This window comes from Silurus meridionalis, chromosome 15 (genome assembly GCF_014805685.1).
Source record: "Silurus meridionalis isolate SWU-2019-XX chromosome 15, ASM1480568v1, whole genome shotgun sequence".
NCBI lineage: Eukaryota > Metazoa > Chordata > Actinopteri > Siluriformes > Siluridae > Silurus > Silurus meridionalis.
Window position 1 is genome coordinate 21,528,841 of NC_060898.1, and position 13,817 is coordinate 21,542,657.

Sequence of the window (13,817 nt, forward strand, 5' to 3'; positions counted from 1 at the left end):
TACTTTCACTCACTAAATTTTTCACACAAATATCTATAATTTCTACTTCTTACATATTCAAAACAGGCTCTTTACTTTAGTTTAGTTTTAATAAAATGTAAATTTTTATTTTCATTGCACTGTTTTCAGCCCATCAACCTGTTTCCTGTCATTGCGCGGCTTTTTCAATCGATCGCCTGATCATCATCATCTTTTCTCTGCTTGTGTTCTATATGGTGGATGTTCAGCCTGAATACATTCATTAGAAAACAACATATGGACAGCTTTTGTATTAATCAGAGCTGTGAAATTGTTGAGGCAAATGGATTTTAACGGCATTTATTCAATTAACGCGCGTTTAATGCGGCGCGCGTTTCTGTTTGACCCTTTTTTTGCAAAAATAGAAATAAATAAATACAAAAGAGGCAAAATTAAAACCTTACAACTGAAACGCAACACACATTAATTCACGACGTCCTTTCTTCACTCGAATATAAAAAATATATAAACCACGTACCATATTTAACAGTTAAAACCACCACAAAAAAGAAAATGAACATATAACTATAGAAACATTACATCTCAAAAGAAATTTATATTAAGAGTCATTTCCTGAGTGTCAAATAATTAAATAAATCTAAAATAATTAATAACAAAGGGAGAGATATTAAGTGAAATTAATACATTTATAACATCTGTAAGAATTAGATAGTGTAATTAAATTGTGAAAAGTATTCATTTAAGGTACCGTATTTTCCGGACTATAAGCCGCTACTTTTTTCCCACGCTTTAAACCCCGTGGCTTAAACAATGAAACGGCTAATTTATGGATTTTTCCGGGGTGTTTCCCGGTTTCACAAACTTCAAGCCAAAAAACTGAGCCCCATAACATTAGACCAATGTAATTGCTGAACAGGTTCAGGTGAACCAATGAAACTCTTTATATTAAATCAGATGCGCTCCCACTGAATCGGGCCGCACCACATCATAAATATGGATGAGGTTCCTCTGACGTTTGACCTGCCGCTCACTCGGACTGTCTACAGAAATGCGAATCATTCGTCACGCTGAAAACAACCGGGCATAAAAAAACACACTTCACCTGTGTTCTGAGCTGCACAGCATCGGGAGAAAAGCTTCACCGATGGTGATTTTTAAACGCACGACGATGCCAAAAGATAAACTCTCGAGAGAAATAGTTGTGAAAGGAAGGAGGAAGACAGTGAACAATGACTTTCTTGGTAGGCTACTGTTTAGATACAAGCCGTGTAACAGACACTGTTCATTAGTTTCAGTGTAGACAGGCTTATAGACAGGTGCGGCTTATTTATGTTCAAAATAAAAATCTTTGTCAAATTCAGTGGGTGCGGCTTATATTTGGGTGCGTTTAATAGTCCGTAAATTACGGTACATTTAGAACAGATACAAATGTGCGATTAAGTTGCGATTAATTACGAGTTAACACGTGGCGATCATGCAATTAATAGTGATTAAAGATTTGACTCAATTGACAGCTCTAGTATTAATAAATTAGTAAGATTTGAGGTCCGGTTACCGGCGTTACATTTAAACAGGTAGTAGTAATGCCAATTTTTCACTTAAGTACAAGTCCATACTTCTTTAATTTCACTTGAAAAGTGTAGTCAGTTCTTCAACTTTGACCAGAGTCTTTTAAAACATGAGTATCTGTACTTCTACTTGAGTGAAGGATGTGTGTAATTTTGCCATCTCTGAAGAGCTTCCACATTAAAGAGAAGCAAAATAAGGAAACGCACCAAAAAGGCCAAAATGAAGGACATTTCCAAAACGGAAATTCGTTTTCCTACAATTTCTCCCGCATGGTGAGTGCTTTCATAAAGCTTTGTTTAGCAAAAGGTTTGTATGAACAGTGGGACAAAACACTCGGACGAGGTGTTTAACGAAAGCAATGAAAACAAGGTCTGGTTTCACTGGAAACACTGCAGTGAAAAATAAACATAAATATGCAGAATCCTAGTGTGCAGCTGCTGTTTCCTTCAACATAACTGCTGACACACACAGAAGGAAAATGCTGAACGTTACAGCGGTTCCTCAGGTTCCCGCTGTACACACATTCACGCTCATGCTGCTCCTCGTTTATCATATCTTGTATCAAAAAGCTTCACAGGAGCTGTAAAAGTCTGTTACTACTTCCTGTTTTAGTTTTTTTAACATCCACTTTATTAGCTATCAACATGATCCTTTTAGATTCAGGTTTTCACAAGGCTTTCAGATGCCCTTACAAATATCTCGTGACTTATAATTATCTCATTTACACAGGCAGTTGAGGGTTAAGAGCCTTGCCCAAGGGCCCTGCAGTGGCAGCTTGGTTGTGTTGAGATTGCATGACCTTCCAATTCAAAGGCCAACACCTCAATCACTGAGGCAGCACTTCCCTAATGTAGATCACTTCTCTCTTTATCACCCACATTCTCTCTCTAGCTCTATAATATATTGCCAAAGGTGTGTAGACAACTGGTTTAGTCCCAATTTGCTCTTATAATTCCCGCCGCTCTTCTGGGAAGATGTTCCTCTAGATTTTAGAGTGTGCTTGTGGAGATTGGTGCTCATCCAATTTCCAGTGTTCCAAATTACCCCAAAGGTGTTCAGTAAGGTTGAGGTCAAAGCTCAGGAGATCTTCCACTCCAACCCATGAAAAGTAAATAATCATGGCATTGTCATGCTGGAACAAGTTTGGGTCTTTGAGTTCGAATGAATGGAACATTTCATTCTAGCACATCCAAAGACATCCTACACAGTTGTGTGCTTTTAACTTTGTGGTAACAGTTTGTGTAAAAGTTCAGTTTCCCAATACCTTTGTCCATATAGTGCATGTTATTTTGATTACCTATAAAGCTGTTAAACAACAGGTTACAATTAGTTAAAAGTCACCCCTGTGGCTAAATCTCCACAAGCTCACTTCAAAATCTAGTGGAGCATCTTCCCAGAAGAGTGGAGATATGAGATGGGATGTTCAAAAAGCACATCAGGTGTCCAGAAACCTTTTTCCATATTGTGTATATCGTCTGTGTGTATATATTTATATATTTATATATTTATGCTATATGTAAATATGTATCTGATTGATTTCTCACATTTACTATTTACTATTTAGTGGGTTCCCTGGTGGTCTAGTGGTTAGGCTGCGGCCCGGGTTCGATCCCTGGTCAGGGAACCAACCCCAGCCATTAGGGTTGCACAAGCCAGTGCACTCTTAGTGCCGGTCCCAAGCCCGGATAAATGGGGAGGAAGTTAGGAAGGGCATCCACGTAAAAACATGTGCCAAATCGAACATGCGGATCATAAATACGGATGATCCGCTGTGGCGACCCCTAATGGGAGAAGCCGAAAGAAACTATTTACTATTTAGTGGTACAAAAAAACGGTGTTTGGGTTATACAGCAAACGTAGCACACACTTCCCTATATGCCTTAAGGACCCTGCTTGAATTTTGTGCACCGATTAATGATGATTCCCAAACTAATTATACACTCAATGCAGGGGTTTTACAGAGCAATAGAACTATGAGAGAGAAAGAGGAAGAGAAAAAGAAAGAATAAATCCCTGAAGCAGACAGAGATAAGCCATTACAGCTACATTCGCCTCGTTCTTATCATTACAAGCATGCGTTCCTAAAAAAGACATGAAAAACACTGTAGTTGCAGGATAGACAGTTTTTCTGACTGCAAAAGCAATAAGATAAAAAATTAAAACAATTAAAAAAAGGCCGCCTGAGCTTGGGCTTCCTGTGCGTCTGTCAGCTGCTCATGATCACAGCGATACGGTGAGAAAGGCCAGGTGTGTAGCTGTGGCTTCTATATCATTACTGGCTCGTGTGTGTTGAGATATATTTGGGCGCTCAAGAAACAAGTCATACCATGCACCTACGCTAAGAAAAAAACAAACACAAGCACACACACACACACACACACACACACACACACACACACACACACAGACACACTAGAATTTCAACCTGATTTTTTTCATTATCTGCCTTAAACATGTGTATAATTAAATCTGATCTATGGCGAGAAGATTATTATATCAGGATTTAACGTTTATATACCGTCTACTCTAAAGGTTTATATCATAAAACCAGACCGGCAAATATTTACGCAATATTTTGCATTGCAGCTCTGTGATGTAAACATTGAAGAGTGATTCATAGGAGGTCCAAATGAGACCCAAAGGACATTAATAGGAGACCCAAAGGTGATCAACAGGAGACTGAAAAGAGACCCATAGGAGATTGATAGGAGACCCAAATGAGATTCACAAGAGACCCAAAGAGTTTCATAAGAGACCCAAATGAGATTCACAAGAGACCCAAAGGAGATTCATAGGACACTTAAAGGAGACACATAGGAGACCTAAAGGTGACCCACAGGAGACCCAAAGCAGATTCTTAGGAGGTCCAAAGGAGATCCAATTGAGATTAATAGGAAGCCCAAAGGAGATCAATATGAGACCCAAATGTGATCAATAGTAGACCGAAAAAAGACCCAAATGAGATTCACAGGAGACCCAAATGAGAGTCATAGGAGACCCAAATGAGATTCACAGGAGACTCAAATGAGATTCGCAGGAGACCCAAAGGACATTCACAGAAGACCCAAAGGAGATTCACAGGAGATCCAAAGGAGATTCATAGGACACCCAAAGGAGAAACATAGGAGACCTAAATGTGACCCACAGGAGACCAAAAGCAGATTCATTAATCCGATCCGATTTCTAGGTTCGGTTCATTTAGTTTTTCTGACCAATAAAGGAACGCTTGTTGAGAGGACGTTTGCAGCTCAACACCCCCGTCGGCCGTTTCATCATATCTTTTGTTTTGATGAAGCGAGCCATCAAATGTCTTTGTCTTTTAGAGGGAAAAAAAGAACAAAGGTTTCAGACGGTTCAGCTCCAGTTTAACCATGATTAACCAGAACTAACGTGTGGAGCATAAATAACAGGCATCTTATCTCACCGCCTGCCTCCTCAAAAAGATGAATAGAAGGGTATGAACTTCTAGATCACTCATTATTCATGATTGAACCTCGACTCAGACTCAAGTTTGATTCTATTTCTATTTCTGATTTGCGACCCACTCGGTGATTTATTCAGTGTGTGCCAGGATTAAAAGAGTAACTATGCATTTACTTGTCACATGTACATTCGCATATCGCAGTGATGTTAAAAGGCTGGGGTTGGAGTGTAGGCTTAACCATGATATGGCACCCCCGGAGCACAGAGGGTTAAGGGCCTTGCGCAGGGGCCCAAGAGTGGTAGCTTGGCGATACTGGGGATGGAACCCCAACCTTCTGTTCGGCATTTGAAAACCTTAATCACTGATCTACCACCTCCTGAAAAAACCTTGGCAGGTCATGTTAAACCGCAAATGATAAGGTACATGATTATTAAAAAGCGCAGTCGGGTCTCTGCAGGAAATCTCCATTATATACTTTCTCTTTTCTCAGGAGTTGTAGATGCTGAGTCGATGTTTAATTAAACACAACTTTGTGCACAACAATGCTCCTGTGCACAAAGCCAGCTCCATGAAGATCTGCTTTCCCTGGGTTGGAGTGAATTGAACACCTTTGGGATGAATGTGAGCGCTGACTGCACTCCAGGCCTCCTCACCTCCTTACCTCCATCACCTGACTTTACTAACACCCTGGCTGAATGAATCTCCACAAATCTCCACTTAATCTCTTGGAACTTCTTTCCAGAAGTGTGAAGGCTATGATAAGAGCAAATGTGGACTACATGTGGAGTGGGATGTTCAAAAAGAAGCAGATACTAATCTTATGGTCAGGTGTCCACAAACATTTGTCCATTAAATGTACCCCGTATGGTTATACATGCAACAGGCCTCACACAGACACACACACACACACACACACACACACACACAGGTCTGTTACATAATCAGTGCTTTGTAACACCCAAAATTAACCCTAACCTTGATGTCAGTTATATAAAAGGAAATGTTTTGATTCCTATTATTTATTTATTTGTTTGTTTATTAATTTATTTTTTTTAAAAGCCACTTATTTAATTTTGGAGGGGAAAAAATGTATCTGGTTTCCAGACAAACATCCACAAAATTTGAAATGTCCTTGTAAACAATCTCTAAACACACACACACACACACACACATGAAAATTCATGCACACACACTTTCGTAAGCTTGTTTTGTGTCTCCTAAACAACATTTCATTTCTGTGCTTGTAATTACTGATCAATAACTGATGCCGTAACCGTTTTTTCCCCTCGACATCATAAACGCTGACTGGTAGAATTTTTTCATGATCACTGGTTCAGTCCATTTCCAGCATCCGGAGCAGCGACTACGCCGTATATAAACCACGTCTTTCTGCTTGCTCTTGCGTCTGATTGTACAAGAGCCGGCTGGACCAAACCTAGCTATGCTCGTTAATTAAAACTGTTCGGACCCATCTGCTCGGGGCACGTTATTTAATGTTCATCCACTAAATGTGGGCCACTGTGAGATGATCGGATATGATTCCACACGCCGTCTCTCGGAGATCCTGCACATACACCCCCGGGAGTGTCAAACAAACCGCTCGAGAAGCATGTCCAGTGTCTCACATCTCTATCTAATTATAGTAACAGGTCTAAATAAGGTCAACTGGACCGGTCTGAGATGTTTTGGGAGTTGTTTGGGAGCTGAGTTCGACGACGCACATGTGATTTCTGACTCGTCTGAATATCGGATGAAATGATGCAGACCAGGACACTGGTTGTGAGAACACAAAAGACGTAAACCAGTACACAATCGAAGCACTTCCTGACTCAAAAAGAGACGTGGCAAAAAGATGGTTTCCGTTGGCGACAATCTACTGGAGAGCAAGACACGCCCCTGATAAGGCTTTCACACAGAATTTAATTGGATGTTGACTTCAATTTGGATCGATGCATCGATTTACGTTAAAGACAAAAACTGAAGCGAATCAAAGCAACAGTCTGAAAATAAGAGAAAATGACGCATCTGATGCGTGAAAAAAAAAATTAATTTATGTACCGTCTTTTCCGGACTATAAAGCGCACCCATATATAAGCCGCACCCACTGAATTTTACAAATATTTTTATTTTGAACATAAATAAGCCGCACCTGTCTATAAGCCGCAGTGCAGGTGTCTACACCAATGTACTTTACACAGGCTTTAACAGAAGACACGTTACACACGGTGTAACGGGTGAAATATGTTGCGCTTCCTTTAGGAGCAGAGCGGTATTTTGGGAATAGCCTGCCAGAAGTGAGCTTTCCCTTCACCCACACTCAATGCGTTTCAACGGCTTGTATCTAAACAGTAGCCGACCAAGTAAGTCATTGTTCACTGTCTTCCTTCTTCCTTTCACAACTATTTCTCTCGGGAGTTTATCTTTTGGCATCGTCGTGCGTTTAAAAATCACCCGATTGAAGTTTTTTCTTCCGATGCCGTGCAGCTCAGAACACAGGTGAGGTGCGTTTTTTCGTTCCGTTCGAAATTTCATTGGTCTAATGTTATGGGGTTCAGTTTTTTGGCTTGAAGTTTGTGAAACCGGGAAAAACCCAGGAAAAATTCATAAATTAGCTGCTTCGTTGGATAAGCCGCGGGGTTCAAAACGTGGAAAAAAGTGTCGGCTTATAGTCCGAAAAATACGGTATCTGATTTGCCTAAAACTGGTAAATCCGATACCAAATTGGATCCATACGCCAATCCCAGATCCGGTACCAAATCCGTCACATGCTGTGTATACTAAACCAAATCAATTTGTACCATATTGTATTGTTTAATACAAACAAATGTTATTTTTGCCTGAAAAATCAAACCCGTATCACAGCAGTGGTCTGACCTGAGACAACGATTTGGTAAATGGTTGAATTACGCTCACCATTTTGCATCACTTCGTAGCAGATCAACTGGTATCATCAAACGTCAAATGATATCAAAGCAAATTTGGGTGCATTGTAATATACTGGCAATATATTCACCCCCAGGCCTTTAGTGGTGCCCTGCCTAAATCAATCCACCTCCATCATTATGATGCCACAACTACAGAAGCTATCAATGTTATGCGAAAAAAAGCAGTAAAACAGAGCGCTGCATCACAGACAGGAAACTCAAATAACTAGAAATGGCATTACTGAAGCAATTATTGAACTAATTAATGAATGAATGAACACAATTCAACAATTCTCCTTTCACTGTAGCCACAGCTGCACCTCCTGCACACATCATATCTAGCAGCAATATTAACCTCATCAAATGATCCCGGTTTTCCTTTTTTTTTTTTCATGCATTACGGTTTTCCTGCGGAATTAAAAACGCATCGTGATACAAAATGCCAACCTGTTTGCACACTTTTTAAATTGATGCATCAAATCGTTAACTTTCATGCGGATGCACTGATGTAAATTGAATCTTAACACCTCTAATATATATTTTTTTTACCTACAGTATTTGGAAAAAGAGAGAAATAGAGAAAGGGAGAGAGGGGTTTTTTTGTTTTTGTTTTTTTGCATTTGTGTGAAATGTTTTGATTTCAGCGTAAGTGAATCATGAACGTTCATGACATCTCCATACCACCACAGATGAAGTTGCACAGCACAGTCCCGTTAGAGTGGGTATGGGAACTGATGAGGAGAAGAATAAAGCTGGGAAAAGATGGAATGTCGTGTCATGCATGAAGGTCAGCAGAACTTTGAGAGTCGAATGTGTCATTTGGGAGAACATGTGCAGAGTTACATTGCTACACACGCGCGCGCGCACACACACACACTCTCTGGAAAACGAAGTAAGACATTTGGGGGAGATTTTTTTGTCATGTGAATCGTGTGGATGGAGATTTCGTTTTTGTCCTGGCTGAAACACACCTCCCTCCCTCACACCGGCTTGGCTGAAATGTCAGTGCGTCACCCTGTGCAACATCAGCGCCCGTAAAACACACCAGGGGGGAATTCCAGCACTCCAGCATGCACCAGGGGCAGACAGCAAACAATTACAGCGCAATATCTCACCTTTCTCTCGTGCATCTTTCGCCATCCTGGTCCGTACGCGCTCCTTCACGTGTGTTAATACGCTCCTGTGTGTGTGTTTGTGTGTGTGTGCGCTCTCATGCGTGTGTATGCGCTCCAGTGCGTGTATGTCTGCGCTGCGCGTGTGTGGATATGCGCGTGTCTCTTTGAGAGTGTGCGCGTGAGTGTGCGTGTGCGTGGATCTGCGGCGCGCCGTTCAGTATCCAACCAAGTGTCCCAGCGTTTGGTCAGAGCGCGCGCATGTCGTTGCGCCACTTTTCCCCGCCCACCCATTCACTCCACCGGTTTCCTCGATCTCAGGTAACACCGAAAGTTAATGACACACTCCCCGAGAGCTCTTCCGGCCGACCAATCACCTGCGCCGAGCTGTGAACGCGATTCCTCCAATCACTTTGCAGATCCGATTCTTATCCACCAATCAGCGTTGGCTGGAGGTTTCATGCGTCTGACTCCTGGCGTAACTCAGGTCTGCAGCCAAATCGTTCAGTAGTGAACTGTCAATCAACTAAATATTTTTTATATATTAATTAATCATGAAAGTTGATCAACCCGACAGATGCTTTTGCTATAGAGCTGAAAATCAGCTTGTTCAGGTCTCAATGCTGTGTCAACTGACCCAAAGCTTTTTAGCAATAAAATCAATCAATTTACTACTACATTCAATTAAACAAACTCCTGCTTAAATAACGAGCAATATGAGATGATTTTGTGGGCATGGGCAGAGCTAAGGAGTGGCCAGAGGTGGTCAGGGGTGGCCAGAGGTGGTCAGGGGTGGCCAGAGGTGGCCATGACCAGTGCCGTTTCATGCAAAATGGAGATGTCATAGGGTAGTGTGAATGATAACGGAACACACACTGGAAAGTTTGTTCATGTTCTCGTTGTCCAATGGCTAGAAATATCAACCAGGATGTCACTAACAATCCATGCAGAAGAGACTTTGTCTTCCATACTTGTCAAGTGACTGCTAGATTGAGAGACACAACTGACCAACACAAAGCTTGTCATCTTCTTCTTTCGGCTTCTCCCATTAGGGGTCACCACAGAGGATCATCCGTCTCCATAATACTCATCCCTTTTCAAACCAACTACCTGCATGTTTTCCTTCTATTGTACTCACACTGGTATAGGTTATTTTTTTCCATAATGTACATTATGATTGTACTCTAGGCCACAAACTACTGTTGCTAAAATGTGTGCCTCAGTGACCGATTAGTATTTTGCCGCACACTGCTTACATTTTGTGGAAGGTTTAATAATTAATTCAATTCAATTAACTACTTTTGTAGAGCACTTTTACCAATGGACAAGCAGATTCACACAGATAAAAAGGTTATTAAAGATATTTTAAAAAGTGTATAAGTTTAGTACCTATACGTCTGTTCTTTATAAATGTTTATTGTATAAAAGTTTATCCCTAATGAGCTGGGATGAGATGTTACGAGGAAGAAACCTTGAGAGGAACCAGACTCAAAACCATTCTCATCAGAGTGGCACTCAATGTCTATCCATTACATTTCCATCATTCTTGTGGAGTACTGTTCAGTTAAGATGGTTTTTTATATGCTAGGCAACCAATCAAAAGATAAGTTGGCTTTAATAGGTTCACAATGTTGCTTAAATGCAAAACTGTTCATTCAACCTGCCATCCTGAGCCATTAAAGCAGACTGTTGATATTAATTACAGTCCAAATCCATCCTTAAAGCTTTAATAAGTTGTTGGACTTCTGATCAGAAGGTCATGAGTTCAAATCCCAGCACTACAAACCCTCAGCAAGGCCCTTAACCTCAACTGGTCAGTTGTACAAATGAGATAATGGTCTGGATTAGAGCGTCTTTCAAACACCGTAAATGGACATTACTTTGTTAAAGGTCTCGCCCTGTCTTTACTGTTTCCCAAAAAAACACAGATGTATGCAAATTTATTTATTACATATATCGTATTTTTACGTCCCAGCCTTCCACAGTTTACTCGAGGGTTTAAAAAATGTCTTCAATATCGATGGAGCCTTTATTGAATTGATCCAAGTCAATGAATGTACTTCGTTACTAATGCATTCTGACCTTAACAACGAATGCTGAAAGGCTGTGAAGTCCTCTCACCAAGCATACCAGCCACTGAAACCTAATTAGACTAATTGCTTTTGAGGAGCAGATCTGTGAAGCAACGCAGATGTCCGAGTCGTTCCGATTTGATGACTTGCAGTCGACACATTAATTATTAATTAACTGTTAGCGAAATCATATGTGGCAGAAAATAAAGTGTCTAAATGGTGTGAGAGCAACAGCAAAGAAAACCACATGTGCAGAGGAAAAAAAGGCACCATAGCAACCGTAGCCTTAGAAATGATTTGCGAGTGCAAAAGAATTACATAAACAGGCCATTTTTTTTTTTTTTTGCACTGAGACCTGACAACCTGCCTGAAACAGCAGCCCAAGCTCAGGGTTGTGGATTCAGGAGGCAAAAAAAAAACAATGACCCCCAAACATATATTCTCTGATCATCTCAGTAGTAAATGCTCAGTTCTCATTTGAGTCAGCCAGGCACTGAAACATCTCACTAAGCTCTAGTGCTCTCTTGCGTCACATTGATGAGACGTCAGCGTGACGCGAGAGAGCAAATACCAGCCTGAGGTCCGTGCCAAGTGAGAGTGGGCAGAAAAATCCTTGTTTCGACAGCCGTTTCAAAGGTCAGTCCAAATAAATGCTGTCTCAGGTCTAAGGGACCAGCCCTAATGTGCATGATCTAAATGATCCAATTTATATAGCAATCCAATTTTTTCCATCCTGACTAGGATTCTTATTGAATTTAGGAACATTTCATCAATATTTCTCTTATATATGGGACCAGTTGTGGATTCATCACAATATTTACTTCATGTCTATTAGGGATGTGCATCTCTATAACTGATGTTGATGGCACTTTCAAAAACAGGCCTTTGTAGCTCAAAAACAAGAGAGAAAAACTATTAAATAAACCCAGACGTTTTTTCCCTGCTCTAGGAAGGTGCAGCTCTACCTCTGCCATGTTAATCTGTATTCTATGTGACTCTCAGAACACGCTCATAGTGGTGTGATAACCTTATCTTGACATATTCAAGTAGCAGCAGCGGTGCTGAGAGATCAGGTTTTACCGATGCAGATATGTAAAAAAAAGAAATATCATGCGCCGCGATACAAATGCTAACTAGTATCCCTTGCATCGCATCGTTAACTTTTATGCCAATGCACCGATGCGAATCAGTGAATCTCATCATCCCTAATGTCCGTAGTGGTTGAAAACTGCTCTCTTGTGAATTGCACATAAGAGTGTTGAGACACTTTTTTAAGATATTCTACATTCCTCTAAATTCTACATTCTACATGTCTGGAGTTTTCCTTTTTTTGGGATAAGGTAGGAGACCATGGAGACACAACATTTTTAGCATAGACAGTCCCTAGGCTGGTATTTTCCTGGGTGGTAGTCCAAGGCATTGGAGTTTGGAACTGAAGGGCGTGAGTTCAAATCCCAGCCACACCAAACTGCCACTCCTGGGCCCCTGAGTAAGGCCCTTAACATCATACCTGCTCGGGTGTATAAATTAGATAAGGGTGTCGTAAATGTTCAAGGTGCAAGATTTCGGATCTGAAGGTTGGGGGTTCAAGCCCCAGCACTGTATTATAAAGGCTGTTTTTGCTTCTGAAATCACATGAACTTGAGAAGCACATGGAACCTCAAAGCTCAGGATTGCATGTTAAACCCTCGTGCCAAGTGATGTTAAAAAGCTAGGGTCAGAGCACAGAATCAGCCATTATAAAGCACCCCTGGAGCACAGAGGGTTAAGGGTCCAAAAGTGCACCTTAGCAAGTCTGGGGCTTGAACCCTCAACCTTCAGATCAGGAACCTAGAGTCTGAATTAAGCACTGAGCTACCACTTTCAAAGTTGCAACGCTTCCTGGAAACACTGCCTGGTAACCAGTTTCTTGCTTTATAATTTAAAATGTAGGCATCTACACGCACCTTCTGTATTTCTCTCATTTTAAATTACAAGCTCGCAAATTAATGATGTTAAAATCCCACGGGATCATCACCTTCTGCATGTAATAACGACCCCTTATACACAAATATAGCCTTTACATAACATCCTTTTCCCAGCACTAACCTCAAAACTTCGCCTTTTTTTAATAAGCCGATACGCCTGCATTCCCATGTGCAGAGCTGTTATTTGGGGGGGTAATAATTCTAGCAAAGCGATTCTCACTGCACTTCCACCTCCTACACGTCCCACGAGGCCGAAAAGTTGCAAAAGCCAGCCGACTTTCAAAATCATCCCCGGTGACCTAGTATATGAATAAAATATATCTGTCTCTTTTTGTGTGTGTGTGTGTGTGTGTGTGTGTGTGTGTGTGAGTTGGTACATGCGAACCTCTTGTAATGCAAGATCGATGTGAAGCCCTCAGGTCTTTAGGAAGGTTGTGTGGATGTCAGTGTGTGGTGAAACATATGCAACTCACTCTATGCTGATGACCACGTCCAAGTGAATGTGTTTTATTACCCGAGGCATGTCACGTATAATTGTTACTTCTTTTTTTCCCCTCCATCCACCCACTCAAAGTTCAACCCGTGGCTCTTATGAGCCGCACAAACTACTGCGAAGGAATTTTAATGAGTTTACAGCAGCATTAAGAGGTATAGACTGCAATAGTCATCAGCTCCTTCCACACTCAATGGGTGGAGAGCAAATGTAATGAATGTTTACAAAGGATTTCATCTACACGGTACACTCTTGTGGGATACACGTCAGGGAAGAG

At 41.1% G+C, this 13,817-nt stretch overlaps 1 protein-coding gene across 1 annotated transcript in view; it reads right to left on the reverse strand.

Annotated features, from left to right (window-relative positions):
• Positions 1 to 9,314, reverse strand: part of plrdgb (PITP-less RdgB-like protein) — a 67,341-nt gene extending 58,027 nt beyond the window's left edge. Inside the window, exon 1 of the mRNA XM_046868512.1 lies at positions 9,012 to 9,314. Coding sequence (XP_046724468.1) covers positions 9,012 to 9,036 — 25 coding nt within the window. The 5' untranslated portion in view covers positions 9,037 to 9,314. The remainder of the gene's footprint in view (positions 1 to 9,011) is intronic.
• Between the last annotated feature and the right edge of the window lie 4,503 nt (positions 9,315 to 13,817).